General features: G+C 38.0%; 2 protein-coding genes across 2 annotated transcripts; both read left to right on the top strand.

The window, feature by feature from the left end:
• Nucleotides 1-3,639: 3,639 nt before the first annotated feature.
• On the top strand, nt 3,640-5,950 carry LOC113543368 (succinate receptor 1-like). The gene has a single exon (XM_053227673.1). The coding sequence runs from the start codon at nt 3,782-3,784 to the stop codon at nt 4,658-4,660; it is 879 nt and encodes a 292-aa protein (XP_053083648.1). The 5' UTR covers nt 3,640-3,781; the 3' UTR covers nt 4,661-5,950.
• Nucleotides 5,951-17,058: 11,108 nt separating this feature from the next.
• LOC113543367 (succinate receptor 1-like) lies at nt 17,059-18,370 on the top strand. Its single transcript, XM_026941493.3, has one exon. The coding sequence runs from the start codon at nt 17,137-17,139 to the stop codon at nt 18,013-18,015; it is 879 nt and encodes a 292-aa protein (XP_026797294.2). The 5' UTR covers nt 17,059-17,136; the 3' UTR covers nt 18,016-18,370.
• Nucleotides 18,371-22,974: the final 4,604 nt, after the last annotated feature.

Genomic DNA, 22,974 nt, shown 5'->3' with positions numbered 1-22,974 from the left:
ACATCTAAGGAACTGCAGGCCAGAGTAAGGTCAGTGTTCAGGACTCCACCATTAGAAAGAGACTGGGCAAATGTGACATCCATGGGAGAGTTGCCATATGAATGATCCATCTGCCATTGCTGGTTTCTGATTCGAAAATATGATGGTTGGAAATTTTTTATTTCCTTTAAAGCAACTGAAGGATAAAAACAAAACACAGTTTTATACTTACGCTTCCACAACTAGGAGGTAAAGGCATTATGTTTTCAGGTAGTAAAATTTATATGGAATTATAATTGTAACCAGCATATGAACTTATTAGAGTTTGGAATTGATCCACACAGGGTCAAGGTCACAGCAAGGTCAAATGTCTGAAATAGTTTTTCTTCAATAACATCCTTCCTGTTATATGAAATATATTTTAAGGGCATATCAGGTGTACAAAATTGTAACAAAAAGGGCTATACTTGTTGGAGGTGGAGGCATCCTCATCGCTGCTGTTGGCTGTTCTATTTGTTTTTAAATGCTGATTTTAGTATTCTTCCACTTTTAATTCATTTATAGTTTAGCTGCAATCAAACTGTACAAGGCAGTCAAAAAAGCTCCATCAAACTGAGTCAACAATGTTAAGTTAATTAAACTTATCACCCCTCCATCTGTACCTCTACAAATGTCTCAGAAATAATAAGTGAATAAACAGGAGTGAAAGACAGAGATAGAGCCAGAGAAAGAAAGAAGAAAAGCAACAAAGTGATCATTGCATCAGATTGCATCAGTGTGTCATTGCATCAGATCTCTGGTTTGAAAAATACCAAATAAATACAGTGTACAGTTTACACTTAATGATGATGTGCTACAAATGGGCGGTGCAGTGATTTTTGGAATAAGGAACCCTGAAAAGCTGACTTCACACTCCCAAAGCCAACAGACCAAACAGCACAATGGTAAGAATACTTCAAATATACATAATTTAAGAAAGTTAATGTGTACTAGATAATATGTATAAATATGCATTAATGAGTACCACTACTGATAAAGATTATTATATTGTCATGAGATTTTTTCCTTCAAAGAGTCTAATATTTAGAAAGAAAATGCTAGCTGTGTTAAGTACAACCACCTTACTACTTACAGTAAGAGATTAAAGTTTAGTTTATTCTTTAAAATGTAAGACAGATATGTATTATACATAAATATTATGTTTATTACTTAATGCGTTAGTTTGATTTTATATAAATCTACCCTCAACATTGGTTAATTATGAATGATTACTCATTTCATGGGTACTTCGAGGGTTCTTTAAGGTTTGATAATTGATAAGATCTTTAAAGTTTGGATAATTAAGGGTTCTTATCTTTAACAAAAAGGGCTCTACTTGAAACATTCTTTTGTAGGTTTCAACAGAGAAGCTTTAAGGGTTCACCCAGAGGGTCAACTATAGAACTTTTAAGGTTTCTATATTTACTTGGTGTTTAGCCCTAGGCAAATAAATTAAATGTGTCAAATTATTTACAAAGTATCTAAGTACTTGAAAATGAAGTGTAACCAAATCTGTTTATTCATTCTTTCACCTAATTATGCATAAGATGGATTATAGTCTTTTTTAATCATAAATCATATTGAATTAAAAATGAACATATCACATTTACACAACTATTCAGATCCTTTATACTCCATACAATCAGTAATGTAAAATAAGGAAGAAGTAAAGGGCATATTAGTTTTGCATAATCATTTACTGGTATTAAACTTAGTCTTTTAAACCTTTTCTTGATAAAGAAATCTAATAGGCTGGAGCCTAACAAGCTTTAAATTTTGCATGCTTTACATACATATCATTATTGTGATATGTGAAATTAGCTCTTGCATAGGTATAATCTCAGTCTACAACCTTGTACCACAGAGAATTTGGGCTCTATTTTCATGACCATGGTGCACACACAAAAACATATTGGCATTTTTAAAAACTGTCTTCGTGTGTGTTGGCACAGGTGTTATAATTGCGCAAATGTGAAAAAGGGTTACGTTTCAGTACGTACATTAATAAGAGATGTCCAATCAAATCAGCTCCTCGTTTCCTTTAAGATTTTAGTGTGTGTTGTGCAGCACAGTGGTGTTTTTGTAATGACATGATTCATATTTCACATACAGAGTTCATGTTGATTTTAACTGGCAAAGAATACCTCACTGGCTGAAAGCAGATATATATTTTCTGTTATTCAGTATATACAGCGGGGACCAAAAGTCTGCGACCAGTAGAAAAAATGCCTCTATTTTGGCTTTTCTAAATTTATTACAGTGATTTTTATTTTATTTTATTGAAATATTTGAATAATACATGAGTTTCAGACTTTCATAGTATTTGGTGTGTCCCCTTTTTGCTTTAATGACAGTGTGCACTCGAGCTGGCACGGACTCCACAAGTTCGTGCAAAAACTTATGATCCATTTTAGATCAAATCCATTGGCGTGTCATCTGAACACATGCTTCAATAGATGAGATTAGGCATGAGGAAAATCTGACCTTTTGTATAAAGCAGTTAACATGGTCAAAATCACAACTTTGCTTAAATTAAAATAAGGACCTAGGAATAGTGCAGAATCTTCAACATTCACAATATTGAACATTTTCTTTGTTTAAAAATTTCAAAACTCTAAAATCTTCTGTTTATTTCCAATTTTAAATTGGTCTCAGACTTTTGAACCCCACTTTATGTGTTAGTTTAATAAATGATTACGTTTAGATGTAAGTGCATATTTTTATTGTTAGTGCCTGTGAGCTTACGGAGGTCAGACGGCAACTCTTTAAACACTGTAAAATACAACACTTATTCTAAACAATTTATGAATCAATACATGATAAACCCCAAATATACACTTTCTGTTTTTATCAATGGAATAGATGACTTGTGAGTCATTGCATACAGTATATTTAGCTAATTAGATCTGATCATATTACAAGCAAACAGAGTTGAAAGATTAAAGAGAATTAAAGCCCCACACCTGAGAGTATTTAAATAATCTGCTTCACACCAACTCTAATTATTTTCATTATTTTGAGGTCATCATTTCAGAGCAGACCTAATTAAAACAAAGCATCTTAAGATCATTAGACTGAATATGGAAGCACATGTGACACTGACTGTGAAGTGTATGCTTCACTTACGTGTATATATACAAAGTAGGATGGATTGGCATGCATTTTTATAGTGCAACTTAGCTGGCATAGATTTAAATGCTGGTTTAAATTAAAAACTAGTGTGCGACTACAGAAAAACTTTCCATATAAATTGCCATTGTCTAGCCAGAACTAAGTCGTTTGTTCTTATTTTTACAGTTATAATAATCGTGTTTATTTAGTTAGTATTTGGATGATGTAGCCTATTTCTACTGAAATGCAGTTATATAAATTGTGAATATCCACTAAACCACTTCTAAGTCTGCACTTTAACAGGGAAAAATCTTATCCCTCAGGGTAATACATTTCCATTTTTGGACCAAAATGCATTTGAAATGCATTGCTTAGGTGGATTCTGAACATCAAAACTCCTTTTGCACCATTCCACACACATTAACACAGCGCATTAATTAATGCCCACGAAAATAACAATAGAGGGTGAACATTTTTTAATTCACCCAACCAAAAAAACATCATGCTAGCATGATCCCGCAAATTACTCCTACACTGACATGAAAATAGAGCCCTTTATGTGCAGTAATTATATGTACAATAATCTTTGTGGCTGCAGGACAACTGTTCCAGTGTCAACATTCCACTACTAGAGAGACTTTACCTCTCGCCAATGTATGGTCTGGAATTTTCCATTGGCTTCATTGGAAACCTAGTGGTGGTCCTAGGCTATATCTTTTGCCTCCCTACTTGGAAGTCCACAAATGTGTACCTGTTTAACCTGTCTGTTTCTGATCTCATTTTCCTGTGCACTTTATCCGAGATGTCCTACAACTACGCTCACAACCAGAAGAAATTCAATCCTTCACTATGCGTGGTTAATCGCTACATCCTCCATGTGAACTTGTACTCCAGCATCCTTTTCATGATGTGGGTAAGTGTGGACCGGTTCTTGTTGCTGTGTCACCCACAGCGAGAACACATCCTGTTGACTGTCAAGGCCTCGTTGTGCATCACCATACTGAACTGGATCTGGGTGAATGCTCAAATCGCTCCCCTCATTGTCTTCATTATCCAGGACTTGGAGGAAAATGGCTGGACAGTGTGTCGTGATTTTGCGAGTCTGGGAGTGGCCAGAGTTACTCTGATCTACAGTGTAGTCCTCACTATAACTGGATATGTGATGCCACTGGTCGGTTTGTTTCTATCATCACAGAGGATGGTTTCTGTACTCGTGAAAAGAGAGGAGATGCGTGGGACATCCTTCCAAAGGCCAGTAAGAATCGTGAGGGCTGCAGCAATCATGTTTCTGGTGCTCTACACACCCCTCCATATAATGAGGATTGTGCGTCTTGTATCTCGACTTCCTGAATTAAATTTGTCACGGTGCATCATGGACTACATCAATGCGGTTTTCATAGTGACACGGCCAATAGCATATGCTCACAGTGCCATCAACCCTGTGTTTTACTTCCTCATGACAGACAGCTTTAAAGAAGCACTGCAAGACAAGTGGAAGCAGATTAAAAGGATGCTAATGACTGCACCATAAGCAAGTCTGACCTATCGAGCAAAGACAGCACTAACAACAATTGCTTTGCTTTCAGATCTGACTGTGGTGTACATTTATTTACAGATGGGTGACAAATTAAAGCAAAAACCAATATAAAGTGTCTTACTAAAGTGCCTAAAACATTTTCAGCCTCAGTATAGATTTTACAAGTCTCTAGAATTGTACTGGAGCGATAAACTCCATTCTTCCAAAATATATTTACTTAGATGTTGTGATGATGGTAGCAAGCACTGCCTAACACTGGTAATTGTGTTGAGATTTGATGACTGTGAAGGCCATAGCATATGATTTACTTTTTAATACTCATTAAACCATTCAGTAAGCCCTTGTGCCCTGTGGATGGGGTGCTGTCTTTCTGAAAGAGACCACTCCCAGCAGGATAGAAATCTTTAACCATAGAATAAAGGTGATCAGTCAGAAGAACTCTAGTGAATGCAGAGATTATTTTCTCTAAGGCAAACAAATTCAAACTTACACTGCAGCAGAAGAGGGCAGTAAAATCAGTGAACAGTAAGAAACATAACAGTAGGCCTACATTTTACATTTCACTGTCCACTTGCAATTGACATTAAAACAATTTTTATTTATATAATTGAAACTTTGTTGTAGGTTAATTTAATCATTTTTGCCTAGCCAAAAAAAAAAGATGTTAATTTTATACTTCTTTAATGATAGTTAGGTTGGACGTACATTGATAGATTTTATTTCACATAATTTTCCATCTTACTTGCACCGCACCTGCAATTCTTTTGCCCCACAGTTTGAATACCTCTGCTCTAAGGCAACAAATGGAGCCAAATCACACCAGTATCCTACTGCATAACAGAGGCACTAGATTTTCCTTTAATTTTTCACCCTTCTGTATGTATGTATATATGTGAGAAAGAGAAAGAGAATTGTAGTAAAATTGCAATGTAGCACAAAGTTTACAGAGAAATAGGATGTTTCAGATAAAAGTTCTTTATTGTTCTTTATCAGTTGTGCAAGCAAACACTGTGTAGCCTACATTTATTAGTGAAGTAACATTGTTCCCTGTTTTCTGTCTTGTGATTATATTCACTATATATCATTATATTCTGTAACTTATTTAAAACAATTCCTAGTACCTGGTAAATTTAAATGTTACAAATAGCCAAAAATAAAATACAGAAATGTAAAGTAGAGTTATTTGCAGACATGTGCCTGTAGGGGGAGCTATTCTCTCAGCAGTAAAATACTTTTATTCCACTATAAATCGTGGTGTTCCTACTGAATAATTATGAATAAAAAAGGGAGCTTCTTCAATATGATTGTTTTTTCAAAAGTTATTGTATTTTTTTGTGTATTTATTTGTCAGTGGAATCCTGCACACCAAAGCAATAATAACAAATAATAGTAAATAAAATAAGCACTAATAATAAAAACTGGAAGGACAATTTACATTAAACAGTAAGTTCATCACACAATATAGAGGAATTAATGAAGCTTATGTATATTAAAATCTGCAATTACCCCTACCAAGAAAGAACAGAAGCTCAGGAGCTGACCTTGTTGACTTTTCGTATAGCCATGTGTCATTTCAAATATTTTATCTGCTCTGTCCTTGTTGAGTTTGCATTTCTAACTATAATTTTTCTCTAAACACGAGGAACAATGTGGAAGTGCTTGTTTATCGATGACATCTAAACCGCTTCTTTCTTGCTGCCCTCTCTTTCTGTGACACATGTGATGGAATTGCCATTAAAGCCAAGTCATATTGTTTTAGGCCATGATTATACTTAACATCTTATTCAACTGTATGATGGAAAATTTACTCATTTTGCCAGAAAATCTCATAAGACACTCAAAACCTTAACCTTAAATGCTATATAAATTGAACAAATAAATAACTAAAAAAATAGATATGTATGTTTCACATCAACAGTCTTAATGAGTTGGAATAGTTTATACTGTGGTGTTGCAGAAAGCAGTATGTGGTTTATCCCAAATGTATGGATATCTTCCACTATAGTTTGACGCAATATCTATCAAGTCTAAAAGCTGGCTTCTGAAGCCTTCAGAAAATAAAAAAAAACACCTGCAATTTGGAAAACCACCCTCCCTCCAGTGGAGAAATGGAGAAACAAGCTACCCACCTCTACAGTGAAGACAGTCTTGAGGATCAAGGTCACATCACCTTGTTGGATCGATCTACCATACTGTCGGTATAGACTCTGAATTTTTTGCTCCATAGGTAAATACTGAATGTAAACAGTGTATTTTGGTTTGGCTGTGACTGATAAACCCTGCATGCCGAGGGCGAGTGCCAAATATAAAAAAAAAACTTTATATGTATAACCTTTATGAGGATGCAAAAGTGTGACATAACGGTGCTGTGAGGAGAAACATACTGTATATGCTCTGTCAAACTAGAAAGGTAAGCTGTTATGAGCATGCATGATTCCCAGGGGATTAGTAAATCCTGGGCCCATGGGCAGGAACCTACACAGGGTATACCTCCCCACCCCGCCACGCATGAACCAACACAGCCTTGACTGCCTCCTCACAACCCAACAAATGCAAAAAAAACCCCACATACAGTTCTACATTACACATCCAGTATGAGTAAGAATATTTGAGTAGCCTCAATGCTATGTGCATTAGGCAACTGGCCATCCAGCCGTTTAATAAGCTCAGACTCAATATCCAGCATTGACAGCAAAAAGTCCTTGCTGGTACATTGTAGTTTGGAGTTTGTTTTTAATCCAACCCATTATAGAAAATGAAATTTCTCTAGCTCTTTGGTAAACATTCAGACCCACACAACAATACAATTTCTAACATTATTTCATATTCTGTGACTTTACATTCATTGGCTTTTATTCTATGAAGTAGCTGTTTTTCCCCGGGGACTCATTTATAAAAGCTGCACGGAGTGGAAGTGTGTGTGCACACAAAAACAAAGAAATGGCATGGGCAAAAAAAACAACAACAACATATATATACTGCTCAAAAAAATTAAAAGAACACTTTTTAATCAGAATATAGCATCAAGACAATTAAAATCCTGGGATATTGATCTGGTCAGTTAAGTAGCCGAGGGGGTTGTTAATCAGTTTCAGCTGCTTTGGTGTTAATGAAATTAACAACAGGTGCACTAGATGGGCAACAATGAGACGACCCCCAAAACAGGAATGGTTTTACAGGTGGAGGCCACTGACATTTTTTTCCCTACTCATCTTTTCTGACTGTTTTTCACTAGTTTTGCATTTGGCTAGGGTCAGTGTCACTACTGGTAGCACTGACCCTAACCAATACCTGGACCCTACAGAGGTTGCACAGGCAGTCCAACTCCTCCAGGATGGCACAACAATACGTGCCATTGCCAGAAGGGTTGCTGTGTCTCCCAGCACAGTCTCAAGAGCATCGAAGAGATTCCAGGAGGCAGGCAGTTACTCTAGGAGAGCTGGACAGGGCCGTAGAAGGTCCTTAACCCATCAGCAGGACCGGTATCTGCTCCTTTGTGCAAGGAGGAACAGGATGAGCACTGCTAGAGCCCTACAAAATGACCACCAGCAGGCCACTAGTGTGAATGTCTCTGACCAAACAATCAGAAACAGACTTCATGAGGGTGGCCTGAGGGCCCAACGTCCTCTAGTGGGCCCTGTGCTCACTGCCCGGCACCGTGGAGCTCGATTGGCATTTGCCATTGAACACCAGAATTGGCAGGTCCGCCACTGGCGCCCTGTGTTTTTCACAGATGAGAGCAGGTTCACCCTGAGCACATGTGACAGACGTGAAAGGGTCTGGAGAAGCCATGGAGAATGTTATGCTGCCTGTAACATTGTTCAGCATGACCGGTTTGGTGGTGGGTCAGTGATGGTCTGGGGAGGCATATCCATGGACGGACGCAAAGACTTCTACAGGCTAGACAATGGCACCCTGACTGCCATAAGGTATCGGGATGAAATCCTTGGACCTATTGTCAGACCCTACGCTGGTGCAGTTGGTCCTGGGTTCCTCCTGGTGCACGACAATCCCCGGCCTCATGTGGCGAGAGCATGCAGGCAGTTCCTGGAGGATGAAGGAATTGATACCATTGAATGGCCCCCACGCTCGCCTGACCTAAATCCAATAGAACACCTCTGGGACATTATGTTTCGGTCCATCTGACGCCGCCAGGTTGCACCTCAGACAGTCCAGGAGCTCAGTGATGCCCTGGACCAGATCTGGGAGGAAATACCCCAGGACACCATCCGTCGTCTCATTAGAAGCATGCCCCGACATTGTCAGGCACGCATACAAGCACGTGGGGGCCATACAAACTACTGAGTATCATTTTGAGTTGCTGCAATGAAATTTCAGCAAAATGGACTAGCCTGCTGCATCATTTTTCACTTTGATTTTCGGGGTGTCTTTGAATTCAGCCTTCTGTAGGTTGATAATTTTCATTTCCATCAAACAATGTGGCATCCTTTCATTCGTAACACATTACCCAGTCCATATCAGTATAGATATCCAGCATGATACTTTTCCCCATTGAGATCTGATGTGTTTTCAAAGTGTTCCTTTAATTTTTTTGAGCAGTGTATATATAGATATACAGTCAGGTCCAGAAGTATTTGGACAATGACAGAATTTGTGATTTTGCCTTTATATACCACCATAATGGATTTGAAATAAAACAATCAAGATGTGATCGAAAATGTAGACTTTCAGCTCTATTTTAAGAGGTTCCCCAAAAATATGGCATTTACCATTTAGGAATTACAGCCATTTTAAGCAAAGTACCTCCATTTTCAGAGGCTCAAAGGTATTTGGACAAAGTGACAATTGTAAATATAACCATAATTTTAATACTTTGATGAAAATCCTTTGCAGTCATTGACTGTCTGAAGTCTGGAGCCCATGTTCTCAAAAACCAAATTCTGAGTTTCCTCCCTGGAGATGCTTTACCAGGCATTCACTGCAGCCACCTTCAGTTGCTGCTTGTTTGTGGGTCTTTCTGCCTTCAGTCTTGTCTTCAGTAAGTGAAAAGCATGTTCTTTTGGGTTGAGATCAGGCGACTGACTTGGCCATTGAAGAATATTCCATTTCTTTGTCTTCAAAAAGTCTTGAGTTGCTTTTGCATTATGTTTAGGGTCATTATCCACCTGCACTGTGAAGCGGTGTCCTATCAGTTTTGTAGCATGTGGCTGAATGTGAGCAGAGAGTATAGCCCTATACACCTCAGAATTCATCTTGCTACTTCTGTCAGCAGTCACATCATCAATAATCACCAGGGAGCCCATTTCATTAGCAGCCATACATGCCCATGCCACAACACTGCCTCCACCATGTTTGACATATGATGTGGTATACTTTGGATCATGAGCTGTTCCTTTCTTTCAGCATATTTTTCTCTTCCCGTCATTCTGGTACAAGATAATCTTGGTTTCATCAGTCCAAAGAATCTTATTCCAGAATATGGGATATTGGATATGGATATTCCAGAATATATGTTTTCTGGCAAAGTCTAATCTGGCTTTCCTGTTCTTGAATGTTACCAGTGGTTTGCACCTTGTTGTAAACCCTCTGTATTTACATTCATGAAGGTGTCTCTTGATTGTAGATTTTGACAATGATACGCCTACTTTCTCCATGACTTCTGTTGATGTTGTGAAGGGGTTTTTCTTCACCAAGGAAAGGATTATGCGATTAAGAATGTACCCAACTGTTGATTTGGCCACACCTAAGGATTTTGCTATCTCTCTTATAGATTTATGTTGTTTTATCAGCCTAATGATGACCTCCTTCACTTGCATTGAGATCTCCTTGGACTTCATATTGGTGGCTCCAGTTGAACAGCTGCCAAATGCCAACTCAATACCTGATATCACCTCCAGACCTTTTATCTGCTTCATTTGTCACAAGGGAATGTACAGCACCTGGTCAATTAACCTCTTGTCAGTCAATTGTCCAAATACCTTTTAGCCCCTGAAAATGGAAGTACTTTGCTTAAAATGGCTGTAATTCCTAAATGGTAACTGCCATATTTTTGTGGAACCTCTTAAAATAAAGCTAAAAGTCTACACTTCGATCACATCTTGATTGTTTTATTTCAAATCAATTGTGGTGGTGTATAAAGGCAAAATCACAAAAACTCCGTCATTGTCCCAATACTACAGGACCTGACTGTATGTCTATATGTCTACACTTTTTGATCATTAAGGTACAGTAAGTTGTTAAAATATTAAAATGTGTCAATGTATCAATGCCACATGGACATATCCCTAGCCATAATATGCTATAGCTGACTGGACAATGGCATTCCTCTCCTCCAGTGAAGAAACACAATGAAGTGCTCCAATGATGCTGAGGCAGTCCTCAACCTTACCTATTGCAGCTGGAAAAGAACTGTGACCCAGTGCAACCCTGAATCATGCAGACAGATATTACTTGTCCAAAAATTGTGTATTAACTGGTCTCAAGAGCTGAAAAACATAAATGACAGACTAAAAAAGAATCAATCAGTAAACAACTGTCATTTCAATCAAATCAAGGCTTTGCCATTTGCCATGGTTACCAAGGGCCCTTCAAAAATATTACATACACTGTATAATAACAACCTGAGATACTGTAATTGGTCTTCCCTAATGTACAGCTTCCTTCGAGTTACCTTCACTGTCCACAAAGACAATTTCTAGTTTTTTCCTGAGGATCAAAGCAGGGCATTTTTAAATGCTTGGATGCTCCCCTTTAAAACATTGTCTATGCAGACATTAGCACAGACACACATTGATTTGGTTGCTGGTAGAACAGTGTGTGAAATCAGCCCTGCTGACCAAATTCATTGCAGTGGTTTTCAGATCAATTCTATAAAAACCTGCTCATTTGACTTAGGTTCATCGAGGGTTGCAGCAGGAGAAGACACAGCTGGGAGGTATGGGGGAACAAGTCAGTTCAGGAGGCCACTGTAAGGGTAAAGAGTTAGACCTGCATGGAGGTGTTACTTTGGACCAGTGTGGAGGTCAGGTGTTGGACCTGCATTTAGGTGAGGCACTGGACCTGCATGGAGGTGATGTGCTGTTCTTGTTCTTGGGTCAATTGTTACTATTATCCTTACCACTAGATTATTTTCCCATTGAAATATGCAGTAGCATGTGGACTGTGGGGCCATAACACCAAATCCACCAGTCTTTGAAACATGGCTGGCACTCTGAAACCCTGAACAGAAGTGTGACAAATTGAGGTAAACAGAACAGGGTAGGGAAAGCAATCTTTTTTCTTGGACTTTAGTGACAAGGGCATCTGCTAATAGCCCTTGGTCAAATCCAGGGTGAAATAAAAATGAACAGTGCCTAGCCGATTGAAGGTATGAATCAATACAAGATATGGGATAGACATTTAATTTCGAAACTGCATTAACCTTGTGGAAGTCCATACAAAAACAGACCACCCCACTGGCCTTGGGCTGTTCCATTCATTGTGGTAGTCCTCTATTATGTCCATCTCTAGCATATTCCCCAATTCATCTTGAACAATTTTTTTGTGTTGAGGTAAATGATGCAGTTGGCTGCATACAACCACAGTGGGATGAGTCTCTATATGGTGCGCCATGATTTGTGTGTGTCCAGGCTGGGAGGAAAACACCTCCAAAATTTTGGATTGCAACTTAACAACCTCTGACCTCTGGGATGGTGAGAGATTGTCTCCAACTGGGATCACAGTGGACTCAGATGTTTTTGGACACTCCAGCCACAACTCGTCTCTCTCTGCCACTGACATCACCAGAGCAACAGGGAATGCCTCCCTCCACTGTTTCAGGAGGTTAAGCTGGTATATCTTCGTGCAAAACCGGTCGACATCTCCAACTTGCTGTGTGTCCTCAAAACGCCCTTGCGACTTGGCAAGTAATTTCGAGCTAGAGGTGGGAAACAATATGAGGATTTTATCTCCCGGTGCAAATTGTCTCAGTTGGGAATCTATTATAGAGCTGTTGCAGTCTTTACTGATCCTTGAGGAAACTGTCCTTTGATAAGTGACCCAATGTGTGGCGCTTTGCTCACAGGTCAACGATGAACTGAACTTCATTTCTGGTCAATTTTGGCTATCCTTGTGCACAAAATAACAAATCATGTTCTTAAGCATTTTATTAAAGCACTCCACTAATGCATCCATTTGTTGATCATAAAAGCTTCCCTAATAATTCGTACAGCCCTTGCAGTGTATGTGACATAAATTATATCTCTGGTCATTTAGGACCTCTTTTAGGATCCCTACTCGAGAGATTATTCAAAACAGTGCATCCACTATACTCTCTGTACGGATGGTTGTCAGAGGCTTTGGGATATTGCATCACATAGTCCACAAGAACTAATATGAAGTGATATCCTCATGCTGACTGGTTTAATGGCCTGATGAGATCCATGCCAATTCTTTCGAAGTGGGAGAGGGCGTAATGGCGTGTTTGGTGTGGCTGGTGGGTTCACCAACTGACATTTGGCAAGACGCACACGGCTTACCTACATCACTGCAAATGCCTAGCCAATAAACACAAGCCAATAATCTGGTTATTAGATGAGATGACCAAAAAAGTTATTGAAATACGTCTGGATGGGTTACAGAGCCATTTCTAAGGCTCTGGGACTCCAGCGAACCACAGCCATTATCTCCAAATGGAGAAAACGTGGCGTGGGATGAATCTTTCCAGAAGTGGCTGGCCTAACAAATTCCTCCAAAAGTGCATTGAAGTCTCATCCAGTAAGTCACAAAAGAACCCAGATGAACACTAAAGGAACTGCAAGCCTCATCTCAGATAAGGTAAGTGTTCATGATTCTACCATTAGAAAGTTTAAAGACTGGTCACAAATGGTGTCCATGGGAAGTTGCAAGGCGAAAATCATTGCTAACCAACAGGCACATAATGGCTCATTTCACATTGTCCTAAAAAACAAACACCCAAGCCACCCATGTTCTGTAGACTGATCAGTTGAAATTGGAACTTGGAGACATCGGTCCCATTATATACTGTATGGCATAAGGCTAACACAACATTCAACAATCAGAATATTATACCAACAGTCAAGCATGATATTGGTAGTTTGATGGTATGGGGATGCTTTGCTGCTTCAGGGCCTGGGCGACCTGCCATAATTAATGGAACCATGAATTCTGCTCTCTACCAGAAAATCCTTAAGGAGGATATCTGGTCATCTATCTGTGATCTGAAGCCCAATGAGCAAATCTTGGGTTTTGCAGCAAGACCATGATTCAAAACAGACAGAAACAGATTCGAAAGAGCAAATCATCTAAATGATACAAAACAAACAAACAAATATTATTATTATTATTATTATTATTATTATTATTAATAGTCATAATAATAGTAAACTTTATTTTATATAGTGCCTATAAAACCAGCTTCTCAAGGCGCTTTACATAACAAAAGCAAAATAAATCAGATACAAAATTAATTCAGCAGTCAAGTAAGGTTAGTCAAAATTAAGGTTAGTCAAGCGCAACCAAAAAACACCACCACTGAGACGCTGTGGCAGGACCTTAAACAAGTAATCCATGCTCAGATGCCCTTCAATGTGGCTGAATTAAAGCAATTCTGCAAAGAAGTGTGGGCCACAGTTCCTCTGCAGTGATGTGAAAGACTGATCTCCAGTTACTGGAAGCATTTGGCTGCAGTCATTGCTACTATAGTTGGCACATACAGAAAATTTATAGGTGAAATTAGGGTGATATAAGTATTGCATAACCTTTTTCTTTCAACAAATGAAATGATCATTTGAAAACTGTATAGTGTTTCCTCATGTTCTCCAATGTTATAGTATTTATATATGAGAATCAGAAAACATTTAGTGTGACAATTTAGCTGCATTATGGATATGTTGAAATAGAATTACAAATAGTCAAAAGTGAACTGTAGATATTTTTACTGTGAATAATGAATAGTGCAATGAAAACTGCATTACAGATTTCAGAAACTTACACTATGACCAATAAATATTTAGTTATGACTAGTAGCCTTGAGATATTTTATGCAAAGTTAGGTTTGCCATATGAGGCTGGAGGGTATAGGAGCTGGAAAATGGCACCAGGGTCTGGTGTCCTGAAGGTGCCATGTGAACAATCCATCTGGCAATGCTGGCTTCATGATTCTGAAACAACAATACAGCTGAAATCTAGACTTAATGTACAAGACACCTGGAAAAGCTCCATCAAATAAGGTTGAGTCAACAAACCTTTCCACCTGCACCTCTACAAATGTCTCAGAAATGACAATACGTAAATAAACAGAAGTGAAAGACAGACATGGAGGCAGAGAAAGAAAGAAGAAAAGCAACAAAGTGATCATTGCATCAGATTGCATCAGTGTGTCATTGCATCAGATCTCTGGTTAGAAAAATACCAATAAATGCAGTGTACAGTTTACACTTAATGATGATGTGCTACAAATGGGCGGTGCAGTGATTTTTGGAATAAGGAACCCTGAAAAACTGACTTCACACTCCCAAAGTCAACAGACCAAACAGCGCAATGGTAAGAATGCTTCAAATACATACTTTGAGAAAGATAATGTGTACTAGATAAATACTAGATAAACCTGTATAAATATGTATTAATGAGCCGTATTAATGCTAGAGGTTATTATACTGTCATGAGATTTTTTTCCTTCAAATAATTTTTATAATTTAGGATAAAATATATAATATTTATCTATAATAAAATTTAGGAAGAAAACTGCTAACTCTGGTGAAGCACAAGCGCCTTACTACTTTAATGCATTAGTTTGATTTTATATAAATCTACTATCAGCATTATTATAAATCTACTATCAGAAAGTATTGTTAATACTTCTGGTAATACTTCAAGGGTTCTTTAAGGTTTAATTGGATAATTAAAGGTTCTTATCTTAAACAAAAGGGTTCTACTTGAAGCCCTTTCTGATAGGAAAACACTCTACTGTAGGGTTGAACATAGAACCTTTAATGGTTCACCCAGAGGAACAAATATAGAACTATTAAGGTTTCTAAATTTTCTAGTAGTGTAGCCATAGGCAAATTCTGTTTTATGTGTATCAGATTGTTTACAAAGTACCTCAGTACTTGCAAATGAAGTAACCAAATCTGTTAATTAAGTCTTTCAAGGGATTATGCATAAACTGGATTATAGTCTTTTTAAAACATAAATCTAAAAAAAAAAACAAAAACAAAACAAAACAATACTACATAAAAAACCCCAAAGAGGATTGGCACATTTATTATAAATCAAACAAAAATATCACATTTTCACAAGTGTTCAGATCATTTATACCCTGTACAGTCTGTAACGTAAAATGAGGAGGAAGTAAAGGGCATATTACTTTTGCTTTATTGTTTAGTTGTATTAAACTTGGTCTTTTAAACATTTTCATTATAAAGAAGCATAACAGGCTGAAGCCTAATAGGTTTTATGCAAAGAAATTTTGCATGCTTTACATAAATCTCATTATTATCATGAGAAATCCCCTGTGTGAAATTAACTCTTGCATGGGTATAATCTCTGTCTACAACATCATACCACAGAGAATTTGGGCTCTATTTTCATGGCCATGGTGCACGCACAAAAACAAGGTTGCATATTTTTTATATCGTTGTGAGCGACGGCGCAGGTGTTTTCATGCCGCAAATGAAACAAGGGGTGGGATTTCAGTTAATACATTACTAAGAGGTGTCCAATTTGGTAAAAATAACCAGCTAGCTGGAAGAAATTACAGGAAATATATTTTGTCTTGGGTATGTGTGTATGTATATAACCAAATCATGATAAATCCCAAATTCTCACTTTATGTAAATTATGTATCTTTATCTAAATATAGCTGTTAATATTACAAGCATACAAGGTTGAAAGATTATTATTATTATTATTATTATTATTATTAGAAAGAGAATTAAAGCCCCACACCTGAGAGTATCTAAATAATCTGCTTCACACTGAATTATTTTGATTACTTTGGCATCATCACTTCAGAGCACTCCTAATTAAAACAAAGCATCTGGGAGGTCATGAGACTGAACATGGGAGCACATATGATACTACTGACTGTGAAGTTTATGCCTTTATGGTGCATCTCAGCTGGGCTAGACTTAAATGCTGGTTAAAAGAAAACTTAGTGTGTGACTAAGTGTGTTGTATTTAGTTAATATTTGGATGATATAGACTTTTATGATATATTATGACTATATGATATATAAAAATGCACAACCCCTTTCGCACAGTTCCGCACACATTAGCACAACGCCTTAATTCATGATGACAAAAATAGCAACAGAGCTCAAGGGTCAAAATACTGGTGTGCACCCGACCAAAAAAACAATACGCCAACATTAACCAGCATAATATGCTTGCATTGGCATGAAAATAGAGCCATTTATGTGAAGTAATTGTATGTACAATAATCTTTATGGCTGCAGGACAACTGTTCCAGGTTCATCACTCCACTATTAGAGAGAGATTACCTCTCACCAATGTATGCTCTGGAATTTACCTTTGGCTTCATTGGAAACCTAGTGGTGGTCCTAGGCTATATCTTTTGCCTTCCTGCTTGGAAGTCCACAAATGTGTACCTGTTTAACCTGTCTGTGTCTGACCTCATCTTCCTGTGCACTTTACCCGAGCTGTCCTACAACTACGCTCACAACCTGAAGAAATTCAATTCTGCACTATGCATGATTAATCGCTACATTCTCCATGTGAACTTGTACTCTAGCATCCTTTTCATGATGTGGGTAAGTGTGGACCGGTTCTTGTTGCTGTGTCACCCACAGCGAGAACACATCCTGTTGACTCTCAAGGCTGCATTATGCATCACCATCCTGAACTGGATCTGGGTGAATGCTCAAATCGCTCCCCTCATTGTCTTCATTATTCAGGACTTGGAGGAAAATGGCTGGACAGTGTGTCGTGATTTTGCAAGTCTGGGAGTGGCCAAAGTTACTCTGATCTACAGCGTAATGCTCACCATAACTGGATATGTGATGCCACTGGTGGGTTTGTTTCTATCATCACAGAGGATGGTTTCTGTACTCGTGAAAAGAGAGGAGATGCGTGGGACATCCTTCCAAAGGCCAGTAAGAATCGTGAGGTCTGCAGCAATAATGTTTCTGGTGCTCTACACACCCATCCATATAATGAGGAATGTTCGTCTTGCATCACGGCTTCCTGAACTAAATTTTTCACGGTGTATCATGGACTACATCAACGCAGTTTACATAGTGACACGGCCAATCGGATTTGCTCACAGTGCCATCAACCCTGTGTTTTACTTCCTCATGACAGACAGCTTTAAAGAAGCACTGCAAGACAAGTGGAAGCAGATTAAAAGGATACTAATGACTGCACCATAAGCAAGTCTGACCTATGAAGAAAAGACAGCACTGATAACAATTGACTTTAACTGTCAGTTACTTACTGTGGCTTTCAGATCTTACTGTGGTGTACATATTAAAGTGCCTAGAACAGTTTCAGCATACCCTTGTATCAATTTTACTCTAGAACTGTACTGTAAAGAGAGAAGCACCATTCTTACAAAAGATCTTTACTTAGTTACAATGATGGCGGCAGCAAACAGTGTCTAACAAATCACTCCAGAATCTCCCATTGAATTTAGATGAGTTTAGAGCTGGTGACTGTGAAAGCCGTAGCATATAATTTACATTTTTATACTCATTAAACCATTGTGCCCATTTTTTTTCTCAGTTAGCCCATGTGCCCTTTGGATCTTGGAAGAGAACACTCCCAGCAGAATAGAAATGTTTAATCATAGGATTAAAGGTGATCGGTTGGACAAATTAATTTTTGATAAATTTGATATCACATTAATGAACTGGAAACGTTCTACCTTCTACCATTGACCTTGAGAGAAAGGGAGGGTGTTACATCAGGGCATGTTGTAAGCAGAGAATTTGAAACATCTGGATGCATGCCAGCATACTACCACATAACAGAGGGGCTAGTTTTTCCTTTAATTTTTCACCCCTCTTCATATACGTAGAGATACATAGAGATAGACATAGGCAATTTATATATACTAAATGAGTGATATATATATATATATATATATATATATATATATATATATATATATATATATATATATATATATATACATACATACATACATACATATATACACACACACTATATTCCTTAATTTTTTAACTAGTAAAATTATAGTAATGAAACACTGTAATACACTCACTGGCCACTTTAAAGACCAGGCATTGTTTTTCCAATCTTCATCTGTCCAATTTCAATGATCCTGTGCCCACTGTAGCCACTGTAGAAATAGAGCCTGATGTGGTCTTCTGCTGTTGTAGCCCAAGGTTCAATGTGTTGTGAGTTCTTAGCTGCTTTTCTGCACACCATGGTTGTAAAGAGTGGTTATTTGTGTTACCACAGCCATCAGCTCGAACCAGTCTGACCAGTCTGAACCAGTCTCTGATCTTTCTCATCAACAAGGAGTTTCCCAGAACTGCTCCTCACTATGGATTTTTTTTCATTTGCACCATTCTGTATAAACTCTAGAGACTGTTGTGAGTCAAAATCCCAGGAGCTGAGCAGTTTCTGAAATTCTCATACCAGCCTGTCTATCACCAACAACCAAGCCACAGTCAAAGTCACTGAGATTTCCCAGGTTTGATATGAACATTAACTGAAGCTCTTGACTTGGGTCTGCATGATTGAGCAAGTGTACGGGTGTTCCTAATAACATAGCCAGTGAGTGTACATACAAATTATATTGTTGTATTCCAAATGCAGTCATAACACCTTTGTTGTGTGAAGGTTGCTTCTTTAGTTTATAGTGGCATTAATAGTGGCATTAATTTAAAGTTCACACTACCAGTAATGTGGTTTCTGATATTTGTAGAATGTTTTTTTGTCTTGTGATTATATTCATTATATTCTGTAACTTATTTGAAACAAATCCTGGTACTTAGTAAATTTAAATATTTTACAAATAGCCAAAAATAAAAAATAGAAATATAAAAAAGTTATTTACAGACATGTGCCTTTAGGGGGAGCTATTGTTTCAGCAGTAAAATACTATTATTCCACTACAATGCCTGTTGTTTACTACTGAATAATAACGAATAAATATATGAGCTTCTGGAATATTATTGTCTGTTTCCATGCAGTTATTTTATTGTTGCATTTAATTGATTTATTTTTAAACAGAGAAACATTACTATGACTGTTCTCATTTTCAGTGGAATCCTGCAGAGCAAAGTAATAAGCACTAATAATAAATAAACACTGGAAGGAACATTAAATTGTAAAATTATAATACAATTCAGTGGGATTATTTGCAATTAACCCTACAAAAAAGAACAGAAGTTCGGGACTTGACCTTGTTGACCTTTTGACAGCCACATGACATTTCACATATTTTACCCTTTCGTTCTGACCTTGTTGAGTTTGCAGTTCCAACTGTCATTTTTCTCTATACAAGAGAAAACATTGTGGAAGTGCTTGTTCTTCGATGACTAGCTCTAAACCACTTCTTCCTTGCTACCCTCCCTTTCTGTGAGATTTTCTCTTTCGGCCTTTTATGGTCACTACATGAGGAACTGGCAGTAAAGCAGCTCATTCCAGTGCAGGCATTCCGGCCATTTGTAATTCTTGGAGTCTGGAAGCAGAGGCTTCAATCATGGCACTGCAACAGGTGAAGGACCAAAGCAGGGCATTCAGATCCTCAGAGGGTTTGTCAAGAGCAAAACCACAGTAAAAATCTGTTACATTTTCCTGGCCTTGCACACAGTAAACAGGGACTTTCCTATCGGCTAGTTTTTCCTTTACACTGTCTGCTAAGAAAAGAAGACTGTAAGTGGTAAGTGCATACAATAACAAAGCAATAAACCCCCAAAAACTTAAAGATTTAAGACTATTAAATCAATTTTCCTTATTATTTCATACAACTTAGAATTAGATGAGAAAATTATAACTGTTGATCTAAATTAAAATCCTAATAATTTCTACAGTAGTGATTTTTTATTTATTTATTTATTTATTTATTTTTATTAATAATTATTTTATTTATTGGGGGGGGGGGTACACTGCAAAATTAATAAAAAAAAAACTCATGTGGCACTCAAACCTTAAGTACAGCACTATTTAAATTGAACAAATAAATAAATAAACAAACAAAAATAAACAGATAGATAGACATACAGGCAGGCAGGCAGACAGACAGACAGACACAGAGAGATATTTGAACAGCATGTGATAGATAAAGGCATCTCACACCACAAACCTCCAGCTCAAAGCTGCCCCCCAGTGTTCACTGTAAGACATTGCAGACTGTTTTCATATTTGTTTGCTACCACACATAAACAGTTTTTGTTTTGTTTGTGATCTGAGGCTCAGCAGTGTTATTGTAGATGGAAGTAAAAACCCACATTGAAACAAAGGCTGAGCAGATGGCTTGGCAACGCAGCACATGAATTTGTGTTATGTGCATGTTCCTGTGTGTGTGTGTGTGTGTGTGTGGTCTGCCCTAGCCTGTTTTAGGCGTAACCATGACAATTCAATTATGATTGAGTGAGCAGAAATTATATCAGCAAGCTTTAAGTTGAGGAGAAACGGAGATCATTTTAATAAAGACACATGTAAAATGATTTCTGAGTGCATGGAAAGTGGTGTGGTTCACATCAACTATCTTAATGATCTGGAATGTTTTAAACTGTAGTATTACAGAAATCAGTATGTGGTTTAGCCTAAATGTGTGGAAGTGTTCCACTATAGTTTGACACAGTATCTATCAGGGCTAAAAGTTGGCTTCTGAAGCCTTTAGAAGATCAGAAAAACACTTGTGGCAGTTTGGAAAACCAAAGCAGAAATACTGAAAAGGCCACCCACCTCACTCTACAGTGAAGACAGTCTTGAGAATCAACATCACATCACGTTGTACTGTGGGATCTACCATACTGTCGGTGTAGGCTCAGCATTATCTGCTCCAATATGTAAACAGTGAATGTAAGCAGTGTATTTTGGTTTGGTTATGACTGATAAACAGTACATGTGTGGGAAAAGTGCAACATTTAAAACTTTAAATGCTCCATATCTAAAACTTTATATGAATAAAATGCATTTTGAAGATGCAAAAGTGTGACAGAGAAATTCTAATTAATGATGTCAATTGCGATAAACCTGGCCTAATGATACAGAAGCTTACTTTTCCCCCCATACTTTTATATTCTGGGTGGCTTGAATGTTTATTCTTTTATAGCATTCTAAAAATCACTGGAATTCACATATACACGTTCCATGTTCCACAACGATTTACAGATTAACACTGCCAAAGTTTGGGGAAGCAACCTTTAAAAACATTACCTGTGTTTTTTTTATTCCAGATATTTGTTCCTACTTGCGGATGCTGAACCACTTGAATGGTGCAGGTGTTATTTTATGTGAGAATTTTCATTTTTAGTCCCTGGAGGACTAGTGGTTAGGCCTCAGCACTCTTACTGTTGCGGCCAGGGTTTGATTCCCTGCCAGGGAACCAACCCCAGCCACAGGGTTTCCAATGCGACAATGCATGCACAGTGTTGGTCCCAAGCCCAGATAAAATTAGGGAGGGCTGCATCAGGAAGGGCATCAGGAAGGGCATCTAGCATAAAAGCTGTGCCAAATTAAATATGAGGACCAATTGTGCTGCGATTGTGCCCTCTGATAGGTAGGCACCCCTTCCCACGCCTTGTGTCCCCTGGGAGTCCCCCTGGGATAGGTTCCAGGCTCCCCTGCAACCCATCCATTATGAGTATTTAAGTAGCCTTGGTGTTATGTCCATTATGCGACTGGCTTCTTTCTTGCTTTTCAGCTAACTCTTTTAGTAAAACGCCCGATTCCAGCTGTTTAACAAGCTTCAACATAATGGCCAGCATTGACAGCAAATTGAGTCGTCTTTGGACCATTTTAGTTAGGAGTTTGTTTTTAATCCAACCCATTAGGGCAGGGGTCTTCAATCTTGTCCACAAGGGGCTGATGTGGCTGCAGGCTTTCATTCCAAGCAGGCAGGAGTCACACCTGTTTCCGCTTGTTTAACAGTTCACCTTGGGCTCCAATCAACTATCACGTGTGCCTCCTATTTGGCTGGAATGAAAGCCTGCAGCCACGCCAGCCCTTTGTGGATAAGACTGAAGACCCCTGCATTAGGGATGATGAACCTTCTCTGGCTTCTCTTTCATTTTAAGTTTTCTTTTCATCAACACACTTATTCTGCATTTAAGGATGTCCATGTTTTTTGATGTAGGTGTTGTGTGTGATTTAACATGATCGTCAATCAGTCTAATCATTCAGCTTAAATC

This window comes from Pangasianodon hypophthalmus, chromosome 21 (genome assembly GCF_027358585.1).
Source record: "Pangasianodon hypophthalmus isolate fPanHyp1 chromosome 21, fPanHyp1.pri, whole genome shotgun sequence".
In the NCBI taxonomy this organism is placed as follows: domain Eukaryota; kingdom Metazoa; phylum Chordata; class Actinopteri; order Siluriformes; family Pangasiidae; genus Pangasianodon; species Pangasianodon hypophthalmus.
Note: the sequence above shows the minus strand (reverse complement) of the source record. Positions and strands in the feature narration are given on the sequence as shown.